General features: G+C 33.9%; 1 protein-coding gene across 1 annotated transcript in view; it reads left to right on the top strand.

Annotated features, from left to right (window-relative positions):
• Positions 1-13,219, top strand: part of CFAP69 (cilia and flagella associated protein 69) — a 66,092-nt gene that overhangs the window by 10,106 nt on the left and 42,767 nt on the right. The window contains exons 2-5 of the mRNA XM_036862805.1: positions 5,428-5,487; positions 7,158-7,223; positions 9,476-9,585; positions 12,124-12,200. Of these exons, the coding sequence (XP_036718700.1) occupies positions 5,428-5,487; positions 7,158-7,223; positions 9,476-9,585; positions 12,124-12,200 (313 nt within the window). The remainder of the gene's footprint in view (positions 1-5,427; positions 5,488-7,157; positions 7,224-9,475; positions 9,586-12,123; positions 12,201-13,219) is intronic.

Raw genomic sequence — 13,219 nt, forward strand, 5'->3', positions numbered from 1 at the left:
ATTTCTAATCTCATAGCATTGTGGTCAGAAAAGATGCTTGATATGATTTCAATTTTCTTAAATTTACTGAGGCTTGATTTGTGACCCAAGATGTGATCTATCCTGGAGAATGTTCCATGCACACTTCAGAAGAAAGTGTAATCTGCTGTTTTTGGATGGAATGTCCTATAAATATCAATTAAATCTATCTGGTCTATTGTGTCATTTAAAGCTTCTGTTTCCTTATTTATTTTCATTTTGGATGATCTGTCCATTGGTGTAAGTGAGGTGTTAAAGTCCCCCACTATAATTGTGTTACTGTCGATTTCCTCTTTTATAGCTGTTAGCAGTTGCCTTATGTATTGAGGTGCTCCTATGTATTGAGGTGCTCCTATGTTGGGTGCATATATATTTATAATTGTTATATCTTCTTCTTGGATTGATCCCTTGATCATTATGTAGTGCCCTTGTCTCTTGTAACATTCTTTATTTTAAAGTCTATTTTACCTGATATGAGTATAGCTACTCTAGCTTTCTTTTGATTTCCATTTGCATGGAATATCTTTTTTCATCCCCTCACTTTCAGTCTGTATGTGTCCCTAGGTCTGAAGTGGGTCTCCTGTAGAGAGCATATATATGGGTCTTGTTTTTGTATCCATTCAGCAAGCCTGTGTCTTTTGCTTGGAGCATTTAATCCATTCATGTTTAAGGTAATTATCGATATGTATGTTCGTATGACCATTTTCTTAATTGTTTTGCGTTTGTTTTTGTACGTCCTTTTCTTCTCTTGTGTTTCCCACTTAGAGAAGTTCTTAGAGTAATCTTGGTTGTAGGTTTTCCCTTTCATCACTTTAAGTATATCATGCCACTCCCTTCTGGCTTGTAGAGATTCTGCGGAGAAATCAGCTGTTAACCTTATGGGAGTTCCCTTGTATGTTGTTTGTCATTTTTCCCTTGCTGCTTTCAATAATTTTTCTTTGTCTTTAATTTTTGCCAGTTTGATTACTATGTGTATCGGCTTGTTTCTCCTTGGGTTTATCCTGTATGGGACTCTCTGCGCTTCCTGGACTTGGGTGGCTATTTCCTTTCCCATGTTAGGGAAGTTTTCAACTATAATCTCTTCTAATATTTTCTTGGGTCCTTTCTCTCTCTCTTCTCCTTCTGGGACCCCTATAATGCGGATGTTGTTGCATTTAATGTTGTCCCAGAGGTCTCTTAGGCTGTCTTCATTTCTTTTCATTCTTTTTTCTTTATTCTGTTCCACAGCAGTGAATTCCACCATTCTGTCTTCCAGGTCACTTATCTGTTCTTCTGCCTCAGTTATTCTGCTATTGATTCCTTCTAGTGTAGTTTTCATTTCAGTTATTGTATTGTTCATCTCTGTTTGTTTGTTCTTTAATTCTTGTAGGTCTTTGTTAAACATTTCTTACATCTTCTTGATCTTTGTCTCCATTCTTTTTCCGAGGTCCTGGATCATCTTCACTATCAGTATACTGAATTCTTTTTCTGGAAGGTTGCCTATCTCCACTTCATTTAGTTGTTTTTCTGGGGTTTTATCTTGTTCCTTCATCTGGTACATAGCCCTCTGCCTTTTCATCTTGTCTATCTTTCTGTGAATGTGGTTTTTGTTCCACAGGCTGCAGGATTGTAGTTCTTCTTGCTTCTGCTGTCTGCCCTCTGGTGGATGAGGCTATCTAAGAGGTTTGTGCAAGTTTCCTGATGGGAGGGACTGGTGGTGGGTAGAGTGGACTGTTGCTCTGGTGGGCAGAGCTCAGTAAAACTTTAATCCGCTTGACTGTTGATGGGTGGGGCTGGGTCCCCTCCATGTTGGTTGTTTGGCCTGAGGCAACCCAACACTGGAGCCTACCTGGGCTCTTTGGTGGGGCTAATGACAGACTCTGGGAGGGCTCATGCCAAGGAGTACTTCCCAGAACTTCTGCTGCCAGTGTCCTTGTCCCCACAGTGAGGCACAGCCACCCCCATCTCTGCAGGAGACCCCCTGCAGTAGCAGGTAGGTCTGGTTCAGTCTCTATGGGGTCACTGCTCCTTCCCCTGGGTCCTGATGCGCACACTACTTTGTGTGTGCCCTCCAAGAGTGGAGTCTCTGTTTCCCCCAGTCCTGTCGAAGTCCTGCAATCAATTCCCACTAGTCTTCAAAGTCTGATTCTCTAGGAATTCCTCCTCCCATTGCCGGACCTCCAGGTTGGGAAGCCTGACGTGGGGCTCAGAACCTTCACTCCAGTGGGTGGACTTCTATGGTATAAGTGTTCTCCAGTCTGTGAGTCACCCACCCAGTAGTTATGGGAGTAAATCCTTTTTGATTGTTAATTTTTAAAGTAAAAATCATACTGAGTAAATAAACTCACTCAGATACTTATTCTGCACACTTAAAGTTAGAACGCTTAACTGAAAATTGTTTTTGAAAGACATTTCTTGAGATCAGAACATGTGAGTTTGTAATTGTGAAAGGAAAGGAAATTCTAGCCCTAAGAGGAAATGGAATAATGACTGTGTAGAAAGGTGACTATGTAGAAATATGGAACGGTATGTATTATAGATTTAAAAATCAGAATATACAATAGTGTTAACACTAAGTGAAATTATGTGAGGTATTTATACATGTAAACAAAAACAGAAAATAAAATATAAAATACATATATAAAACAAAATAATAAAAATGTATTTTGATGGTAAGAATAAGATTTTTTTCTTTTTGAATATTTTTTATATCATCATTACATCATCTTTTCAAACAGTTATTTTAAAGTAGAAATAAGTGTGAAAGCAGGAGAGATGTGAAGAAGGAAACAAAAGAGACTGGGATAGCTTAACCCATCTAATAGGAGTAAGCAATATTGATATAACATTTGAATTAAAGAAAACGCCATGCAGCAAAGCATTAATCCCCAAGATAAATATAGCCAAAACTGCATTTAGAATTTGGACATTTCTGTACTATCATAAGTACTTAAACTTTGGATAACACCTTCCATTTCCTTCCCCATTTACCTACAAATAACTTATATATGTTACACCCAGTGTTTGGTGCTGGGGATGCCTGAAAACAACAGTCTTCCCTCAAAGTAAACTTTGGGATAGGGGATAAGGATGTAAACCATTTTAGAATAAGGTGACGGGAACTGTGATGGCTATACATTCAAGGTGCTATGGGAGTACTCAGGGGGGACATTTGTTGTATCTTTTTTCCTCCCTAGGGGAGGTGACACCTGAAATGTGTTTTGAAGGACCTGGGGAGGTTAACCAAGGAGGCAGATAGGATTGTAACAACATAATGAAAACAGAGGAGGGGGTGAAGGGCATTAGTGGAGAGTCATTGAATGATTTAGACGTGTTGTGTTCAGATTTGAGTTTTATTGTTCTGACCAGAGGGTAGAACCGTAAGTGTGCAAGACTAGTGGCGGGGAGAACAAACAGCAGGAAACCTCCACAACTGAGTGAGAAATGAGAACTGAATAAATCATTAAGATGGAGTGGGCCGGATAGTATAAAACTCTTAGAGGAAAACATAGGCAGAACACTCTTTGACATAAATCACAGCAAGATCTTTCTCAATCAACCGCCTAGAGTAATGAAAATAAAAAGAACAATAAACAAATGGGACCTAATTAAACTTAAAAGCTTTTGCACAGCAAAGGAAACCATAAACAAACTGAAAAACAACCCTCAGAATGGGAGAAAATATTTGCAAACAAAGCAACTGACAAGGGATTAATCTCCAAAATATACAAACAACACATGCAGCTCAATATCAAAAAAACAAACAACCCAATCATAAAGTGGGTGGAAGACCTAAATAGACTTTTCTCCAAAGAATACATACAGATGGCCAAAAAACATGAAAAGATGCTCAACATCACTAATTATTAGAGAAATGCAAATCAAAACTACAATGAGGTATCACCTCACACCAGTTAGAATGGGCATCATCAAAAAATCTACAAACAATAAATGCTGGAGAGGGTGCGGAGAAAAGGGAACCCTCCTACACTGTTGGTGGGATTGTAAATTGGTACAGCCACTATGGAGGTTCCTTAAAAACCTAAAAATAGAATTACCATATGACCCAGCAATCCCACTCCTGGGCATATATCTGGAGAAAATCATAATTTGAAAGGATACATGCACCCCGATGTTCACTGCAGCACTATTTACAATAGCCAGGACATGGAAGCAACGTAAATGTCCATTGACAGAGGAATGGATAAAGAAGATGTGGTACATGTGTATACAATGGACTATTACTCAGCCATAAAAGGAATGAAATAATGCCATTTGCAGAGACATGGGTGGACCTAGAGATTGTCATACAGTGTGAAGTAAGTCAGAAAGAGAAAGACAAATATCGTATAATATCGCTTATACTGTATGTGGAATCTAGAAAAATGGTGCAGATGAACTTATTTGCAAAGCAGAAATAGAGTCGCAGATGTAGAAAACAAACTTATGGTTAGCAAGGGGGGAAGGGGGAGGGTGGGATGAATTGGGAGATTGGGATTGACATATATACATGACTATATATAAAATAAATAACTAATGAGAACCTACTATATAGCACAGGGAACTCTACTCAGTGCTCTGTGGTGACCTAAATGGGAAGGAAATCTAAAAAAGAGTGGATATATGTATATGTATAACTGATTCACTTTGTTGTACAGCAGAAACTAACACAGCATTGTAAAGTAACTATACTCCAATAAAAATTAAAAAAAAAAAAAGATGGAGTGGGCTCAAGAAATATTTAAGATGTAAACTCTGTAGAACTTGGCAGTTCCAGTTTTCTAATACAGGTGATGTAAGACTGCTGGGAGAGGGGATACCTGGTTCAGGAAGGCGATTGCCTACCTGTAGTTTAGAAGTTAGTCTTATGTATATCTGCGTAGGCAAACTCAGTGTAATGTGTATGCATGAGATATGTAATATGTATGAATGAGATCATTTTATTTTCCAAAGCATGGAAGTGCTATTATTCCAGATGCTCTCCTAGGCCTTTCGGGACTAAGAAATTTAAAGACATTAAGATTGTAAGATGTGAGGGTGGGAGGTAGATGCAAGAGGGAGGAGATATGGGGATATATGTATATGTATAGCTGATTCACTTTGTTATAAAGCAGAAGCTAACAGACAATTGTAAAGCAATTATACTCCAACAAAGATGTTAAAAAATAATAATAATAATAAAGAAAAATAAAATGCAAAAAAGAAAAAAGATTGTAAGGTAATACTAGAACTTAAGAGGTTTGGGGGGTTTTTTTTCACTCCAAAATTTGTTTACTCCTATAAGTCTCATCTGCTTTTCATTATCCCTTACTATCTTTTTGTCATAGATATTTTTAAGTTGCTAAGAGATAATACCATATAAAAATAGTGTGTTTGATGTGATTTCTTGTTTCTCATGACATAGAATACTATGAGTTGTATGTTTTTTAGGGTGTTTCCGAGCCTATGGACCTAAATCGTGTCATCAAACTCCTTGAAGAGACTGGTAAAGTAAGCTTTGGGAGAAAATTTCTCTATTTCACTTAGAAACTGTGATCTCCCTGAATGGTAACATGTATTCCCCTAAATATGTCTCATTTCTCTCCTTTTGTTGAAAACATTTCAAATAGTCTATGTCTCATATTGAAGAACTTTTTAAATTTAGTATGAATATATTTAACCTGGTAGGGAGGCTGGGAAAGAATAGATTTGATTACATGGGATGGACAAATCCATGGTGGATATAAACAGAAGAAATCATAAGAGTAAAGAAAGACTAATCTAGCCTCTGTTCATAGCTTATTACCAAGTAGGATATGGGCACAAGGGTAGCAAAAGTGTATCATGATGTAGTACTTAAAAATTTCCTGATAAGAAATCAGGATATGTACATACTCATATCCAGTCATAAGTAATTTATTTTGAGAGAACTCTTATACAGAATGTATAATGTAATGGAAATAAAGATACAAGACTCAAAATTGAGAGTTTAGGCATTGGGAGAAAGGATAATGAATGCATATGCATACATGTTTATATGACACTCTCCTGATGTTACCCAAGAATTGACTGAATGCCTAAAAAGCCAGTATACACTATAAAATTACTACAGGATGAAGATTGCATACTTTCAATAAGTGGGAAATGGGCTGACCATGGTATCGCAGATCAAAACAATGTCCTGTGATTAGCAGGTGCAAAAATTTAGTCATTGTTTTATTTTTTAGTCTCTACATTTTTACATAGAAAGAAGAAAAAAACACATTAAGAATAATGACTTTATAAGAATAATTTATCTTTTGTTGGCTATGATTATTGTGAAAGTTATTTTTAATTGTGAATATATCTGCAGTTTTTAAAAAAGGAAGCCCAACTACGTAGAGCTCCTACTAGCTGTTAAATACGGGTAGGCAAAATATGTATGTATGTGTGTGTGTGTGTGTGTATGTATATATATGTGTTCATACATATATATATACACACAGATATATATATATAGATATAGATATAGATATAGATATAGATATATGTGCCACAGTTTCTCACAAACAATTTAAGAAGGTTAAAAGGACAGAAGTGATTCAGTCATGAAAATACATCAGTATACAGAGTTTTGCTTTGCTTTGTTTTGTTTTGTTTTAATTGGCTGAAGATGTTTAGTTTGAGCCATTACATTGGGTATATTTTAGAGGTTAAAAATGCAATTTCTGGAGTCAGATTGTCAAATTTGACTTCTTACATCACCATTTATTAGCTGTGTGATTTGGGGTAATTATGTAGTGTTTCAGCTTGAGTTTCCTATTCCAAAAAAGAAGGATAATAAAAGTACCTCCTAATAGGGTTATTTTGAAGATTAATGAAATGATATGTATATAGCTTGCCTAAATGGTACATGGCATAGAAAAATGCTCAACATACTTCAGTATTGTTAATATTATTTCTGGAAACAATTACTGCTTTTATATTAACCTAGTTTTGATTCGCAATTTCTTATTCAAATATAAATGGTAGTTTATTTTTACCTTCACTGTTTTATGAAACATTTTTAATGCTTACATTATAATATAGTAATTTAAGAATTACTTGATAACATGTCTACTTTCTTTCTACACTAAGGAAAATTTTAAAAATCTCAACAGAATTAATAACACAAAAGAACTAAAATAGATAATTTGTTTTAGGATGATTTAGAAGAAAAACAACTTATATCTGTCAAGAAAATGGTGCAGTGTTATCAGAATGGACTTGTATCCTTTACTTATATGTGTATGTTTGTTTTGTTTATTCTGAAATGGGAGAATTTTTATTAGAAAATGCATTAGCTTCCTGTTGTTGCTGTAACAAATTACCACAAACTTAGTGCCTTAAAACCACATAAATTTTTTTGTTTTACAGTCCTGGAGGTCTCACTGGGCTAAAGGCCAGGTGTTGGCAGGGCTGGTTCTTTCTGAAGGCTCTAGGGGAGAATCCATTTCCTTGTCTTGCCAGCTTCTAGAGGCAGCCTGCATTCCTAAGCTTCCTGGGCCCTTCCTTGAAGTAGCATCACTCTCACCTCTACTTCTGTCATCATATCTCCTTCTCTGACCCTCTCCTGCCTCTCCTTTCCTTATAAGGACCCTGTAATTACATTGGGCCTACTTGTATAACCTCGGATAACTTTCCCATGTCGAGGCTTTTAACTTAATCACATCTGAAAAGTCCCTTTGCCATGTAAGGAAGGTAACAGTCACAAGTTCTAGGGATTAGGACAGGCCATTATTCTGTTTACCACAGAAAATATCTAACATTTTGTGCTTTTTACAAAATTATATTTTTATCAGAGAATATAAATTTGAAGAAACAGTATAATGCAATATTAACTGTGCAGATATTGTCAGTATCTATAGACTCAGAGGGACAGTTTATGTAGTTAGCAGGGCCAAGTCAAAGTCTTGTTTCTACCAATTTACTTGAGTATTTGCACTGTTGATAAGCTTCTTAACTTTCCCACCCTTATAAAATAGGGATAACAGCCCCTCATGAGGTCACTAGGAAGACTAGATGAGATAATGTATGAGCAAGTTCTTGATAATCTGTAAAACATTCTATAAATATGTAATCCCTAATGAAGATACCACCCTGATAAGAATATGTAGAAACCAGCATTTCTCAAAACTATCTGTGATTAAGAACCAGTTTGCTGTTGGGAGTTGTTTCTTTTTTTTATCCTTTGCATATATATGCTATTGTAAAATGCAATGAAATTGTCACAGGAAACTCACTTTCTGCAGTTATTTTTCCACAGACTGGTAACATACAATTCCAGAACTGGCATGGTCCACAGACCACACTTAACAGTAGTATTGATCTAACTAATCTCTAACAGTTGTCCAGTCTGGTCCCAAGAAGACAGCAGTCTCTAATATTAGCTTGTTCCAAGATTTCAAAATGTCTTAAGCCTCCGATTCAGGGAAGTGTGCCTTATAATTTTATCTCTTGTCTCACCTTATTTTAGCCTTGTTTTATATGGATTTGTTCAGTCAGTTACCTGAGGGCTTGTCGATATCAAGCATTGTTTACTGGTAGCCAAGAAAGTCTACTAGCAAGAGATTTCTTATCTTAACCCAATAACTCAACACCTCCATTATTTTTTCTTCTTCAGGCTAGAGAGTTGGTGGCAAATGACTGTTTCTGAATGCCTTTAGTAGGCTGGGTTTAGAGATTATAACCACATAAAGCAAAGATAAGTTAGAGAGGTATCTTGGTCATTTCTCTAGGAAGTTAACAGAGGTTTGTATTTCTAATACATCCAGCTCTCCTATCTTTTTCTAAGGAGCTCCTAGAGACTAGAAGTGATCAGATTCAATCAAGAAGTGCAAGTCACAGCTACCATGTCCCCTTAACTGTATTAAAAAACAAAACAAAACAAAAAGTGTGAAATTTGTTTATGTACCAATTGGGTTTTTTAAATAGGTAAAATAAAAGGTGCTTTTACCTGAAGATCTAGAGAGGGTACATTTTGCTTTCATAATGCTTAAATAAAATTTTCAATCAATTTAAACCTTAAAAACAAGATCACACACCTGAGTAATGTTAATAAAATAACGCAGAACAGTAAGGTAGGTTTGGGTTGCTTATTCCCGAGCAATATATGTTTTGTATGTGGGTGGAGATGAAGGATATAATTGAGCCATTAAGTTAGTTGTTTTTTCAAAGTGTTATTACTCATTGCCAATAATAAGTTATTGTTCAACTGAATATGTGGTGTAGTAGTTGGTAATCAAATTCTAAAGATGTGAGAAGAGAAAAAATATTTTGAATAAGCGGTTACTGAGACAAAAATTAAATAATATTCCTTAAAAAAACATGGTTCTGTTTTCCTCTTTAGATTTCAAAATTGGTATAATTAAACCACATTTAACAAAATAGATGGAATTCTACAGACTTTTCTTGACAGAAGTGCTGTAAAGAATATTTTAATAAAAATCTTAATTTTATTTCTTAACTAAAAATATTAAAGCCCCTAAGGGATTTAGCACAGATATTTAAAATTCTGAATCTGTGTACAGGAAAAATTAAAAAACAGCCCCATTTTCTAGAACCTGCATATAATATCCTAAAATTATGTGGGTAAGTTTTTTTTTAACTTTGTTTTATATTAGCATGCAGTATTTTCTGTTCTATTTTGTCTTACAAAAATATTATGCATTATGGTATAGCAAAGTGATACAGAACTCAGGACACTTCACTTGATCACTTGATTTCAGCAGCTGGTATCTCAAAGGTAGTACATTTTATTGTAGTCTGAGATTGCTGACCACAAGAGATTAAACTGTAAGTATATTCAAATGTTTTCTCATAATAAATTGCTCTCAAGTGAATGATAAATGTGAGATGAAACAAAGAAATAATATTTTTAGAGAATCCTTGAGAAAATTTATGGACAATACTTAATAGTTTCTGCCTAGTTTTTTTTCTATCTCTCTAAGAAATTTGACTCTCAAAGACATGAGAGTCAAAATGTTTTATTTGATCTTCCAAATTTGAATAAAGAATGATTTATCACTAAATTATTTTTGGCATATTTTTTTCAAAATGTGAATTAGAGATCAGAATTATAAAATTTATATATTCCATCCTCTGTACTATTTTTTCTTCAACCATTTGGGGGAACTAGCCACATAGTGGCTAATCAAGATGTATATTAAAATATATGTTTTTGGTTTTCAATATAATATGGTAGAGGAAATTTCTTAAACAAGGAATAAACTTTTCCGACAATTTAACCTTCTAAACCTTTCTACCAATTTACTTTTTAAATAGTGAGTTTCTTTTAATATATAAATAATAGTGTTAGTAGGACTATGTATACGTGGTAGGTTTATCTCTCACTTTTAGATTTAGTAGCAATAATATTTGCAATTTTGTAACTAACTACATTTAAGATTTTGATATCTGAACAGATGTTCAAAAAAAATTTATTGACTGCCCTTACCACACCTTACTTTTTAATAGAAACCATGAAAAATAAAGAAATAAATTATTGCTCTGATGCTCTCAAGGAACTGTAATGTACTAACTGGAAATTATTGTTATATTGATGTGAGATAATATTATGTAAAACACTTTCAGATTTTGAGGCTATGCAAGTCTTAGAACACCAGATTTGCAAGCATTACTTTCAACATCAGCACTCCTACAGAGCTCCACCAAGAATTGTTTCTCTATGAAAGCTGTGACTGAATGTTTCATTGCATAATATGAGAAATCTTTTGAAATGCACTCTTCACTCTCCTTCATATTTCATAATTATTCACATCATTTTTATTTTTTTAACTTTCCTAATTTCTACTTTCATCATGCATTTTTCCACACCACACCCTCACTTGATTCTCTTTTCAGGACATTTTTGGGAGATAAAAACATTGAAAATTAAAAAATAAAATCAAACCCTTCTGTTTTGGCTTCTAAGTAATATGTTTCTCTCAGTGCATCAGAAGTATAATGCTTATTTTTTTTCATAACCTTTTTGGTGGAAAACTCTTCTGATGCTTTATCTTTTAGGCTGTTTCCTTTGGTAAAAAAGGAAAACATTTGAGGACAAGAACAATTCGTTTTATAGTTCTTCACTTTAGAGATTCAACAATGAGCTGGATATCAAGTAATTAAGTTATTTATTTCAAATGAAAAATTCTAACAAACACCAGAAATGAACCTCTATGGCATTTATAAAATATTACTTTTCATAACTTGCCTTTGAAATATCTTTTAATTCCAGTTGACCTATATACATCCACATGTGATAGTTCCAAGTGCTGTTTTTCAACTACTTGGTTAATTTTTCTTGAAAAACATGAATTTAAAGTCCTATATATAAGATATATTAAATATCTTTAAATAGGATACGAAGTTCAAATTTTGAACTCCTGAAATGCTGAAATAGTTTATATTTTTTGTTTAGGAAGTGACTTTTCTCTCTCCTCTGACACTTGGACTAATGACCTAGGTTCAAGTGCCCTATCTTTTATGACTTGTGAATAAATTATTTTCAAATAACTTTGGTTATATTAGCTGTGAAATGTAATTCTAATATAATTAATATTTGTTAAATTCTTTAGTGTCTCAAAAAGTATATTTGTTATTTCGTGGATGGTAACTGATCCAATTAATAAGGAAAAAGTCACTGACCTTTAAGAACAAATAGACCATTGATCTATTAACTGGAGTTTCAAAAACTTCAGAAAAAGCCCTTGAACAGCCTTTAAGTTATAGGTGAGACTAGATCTGTGATTTGTATCAGATTTTCCAATGTCTTCCTAATTTTAATAGTACAGGTATAATCTAGTATTATTTTGCCCTCAGAGAGAAAGAAGATTCTTAAGTTTTTTATTTATGTAGTGTTGCAAGATGGCTTTCTTAACCCTTGCCTTGTATGTCCATCTCTCTTCATTTTTATAAATCTATTTTATTTTGTTTTGTTTTATTTTGGTCAACTGGTTAGAAACACAGAAATATTTTTGGTAGTTGTTAATTCTCCAGGGCTAAAGAAACAGGATCTTTATCCTCATTTTAATCTTTAGAAAAGAAATTTTCCTCTACTTTGCAAATGATGCTTCAATTAAGGACTTCATTAAACGTTAACTCATATATTCTTCATTCTTATTGAAGCTTGCCATTTTTGAAAAAGAAAGTATCGGATGAAATAACATATGCTGAAGATACTGCTAATTCAATTGCACTTCTGGGTGAGTTGAGATGATAGGCCCTACTGACAAGAAGGAAATATCTCTTGCACAAAGTTTCACTAAGGATACTTCTTCTCCAAATCTAGGCTCTTTTCTTGTTGGGAATTAATCACAGTGTGCTTGGTGACATTTTTTTGTATTATCTTCTACTCAGGTGTTTCATGATACCAACAGGATTTTTTGTTCCTTAATTTTAAGGACTGGCAGATACTTCTTTGCACTTATTTGTCTTGATGTTATATACTTAGTTTGATGAAATGTTTGGTAACATTTTTTTTTGTAAATCAGAAGTATGTGTTTCTCTCTTTCAGTAATCACAAAAATATTTTCATCTTTGAACTCTAATCATTGCTTGAACCTAACTGATTGCTAGAATTGTTAGCAATTCTAACAATTTAGCAAGGGCCAAATTGTTCATTAAATAATTTAAAGTCTTAAATAAAATCATAAAATGGTGGGATATTGGGAGCTTTAGTATAATATACATAACGATGCCTGTGTTTTTGTATACAAAAATATGAAAAATATTATAAGCAGTTTTCATATTTGGGTTATTGCTCAGTTTTCTAGAGAAAGAAAATAATAATTTTTTAGAAATGAGATCAAACATTATAGATCCTTGAATCAGCCCCTGAGACATAACAGCATGTTCCCAAAACAAATCCCACATTAAATTTATGCTTATTAATTTAGGTCTTTGTATAGGAGAAACAAAAGATACACAAATGGCCTAAAAAATTAAAAATAAATATTTACTGAATAGTTATGTTCCCAGCATTATACTCCATACTGAAAGATGATAGAAACTAATATAAGTAAAAGGCATTTAAAATTTTTAACATAGACACTAACACTTTTATGTCTAAATAAATTTCATAATCTTCAACTGTAGATACTTTGGGAGGAATTATTATGGCCTAAAGTGGGTGAAGGTGTCAAGGAAATTAGAATAAACATGGGGAGTTAAGTAAGCTGACCTTAAGGAGCAGGCAGACTAGAAACTAATGGGAAACTTTAAT

This window comes from Balaenoptera musculus, chromosome 9 (genome assembly GCF_009873245.2).
Source record: "Balaenoptera musculus isolate JJ_BM4_2016_0621 chromosome 9, mBalMus1.pri.v3, whole genome shotgun sequence".
Lineage (NCBI taxonomy): Eukaryota > Metazoa > Chordata > Mammalia > Artiodactyla > Balaenopteridae > Balaenoptera > Balaenoptera musculus.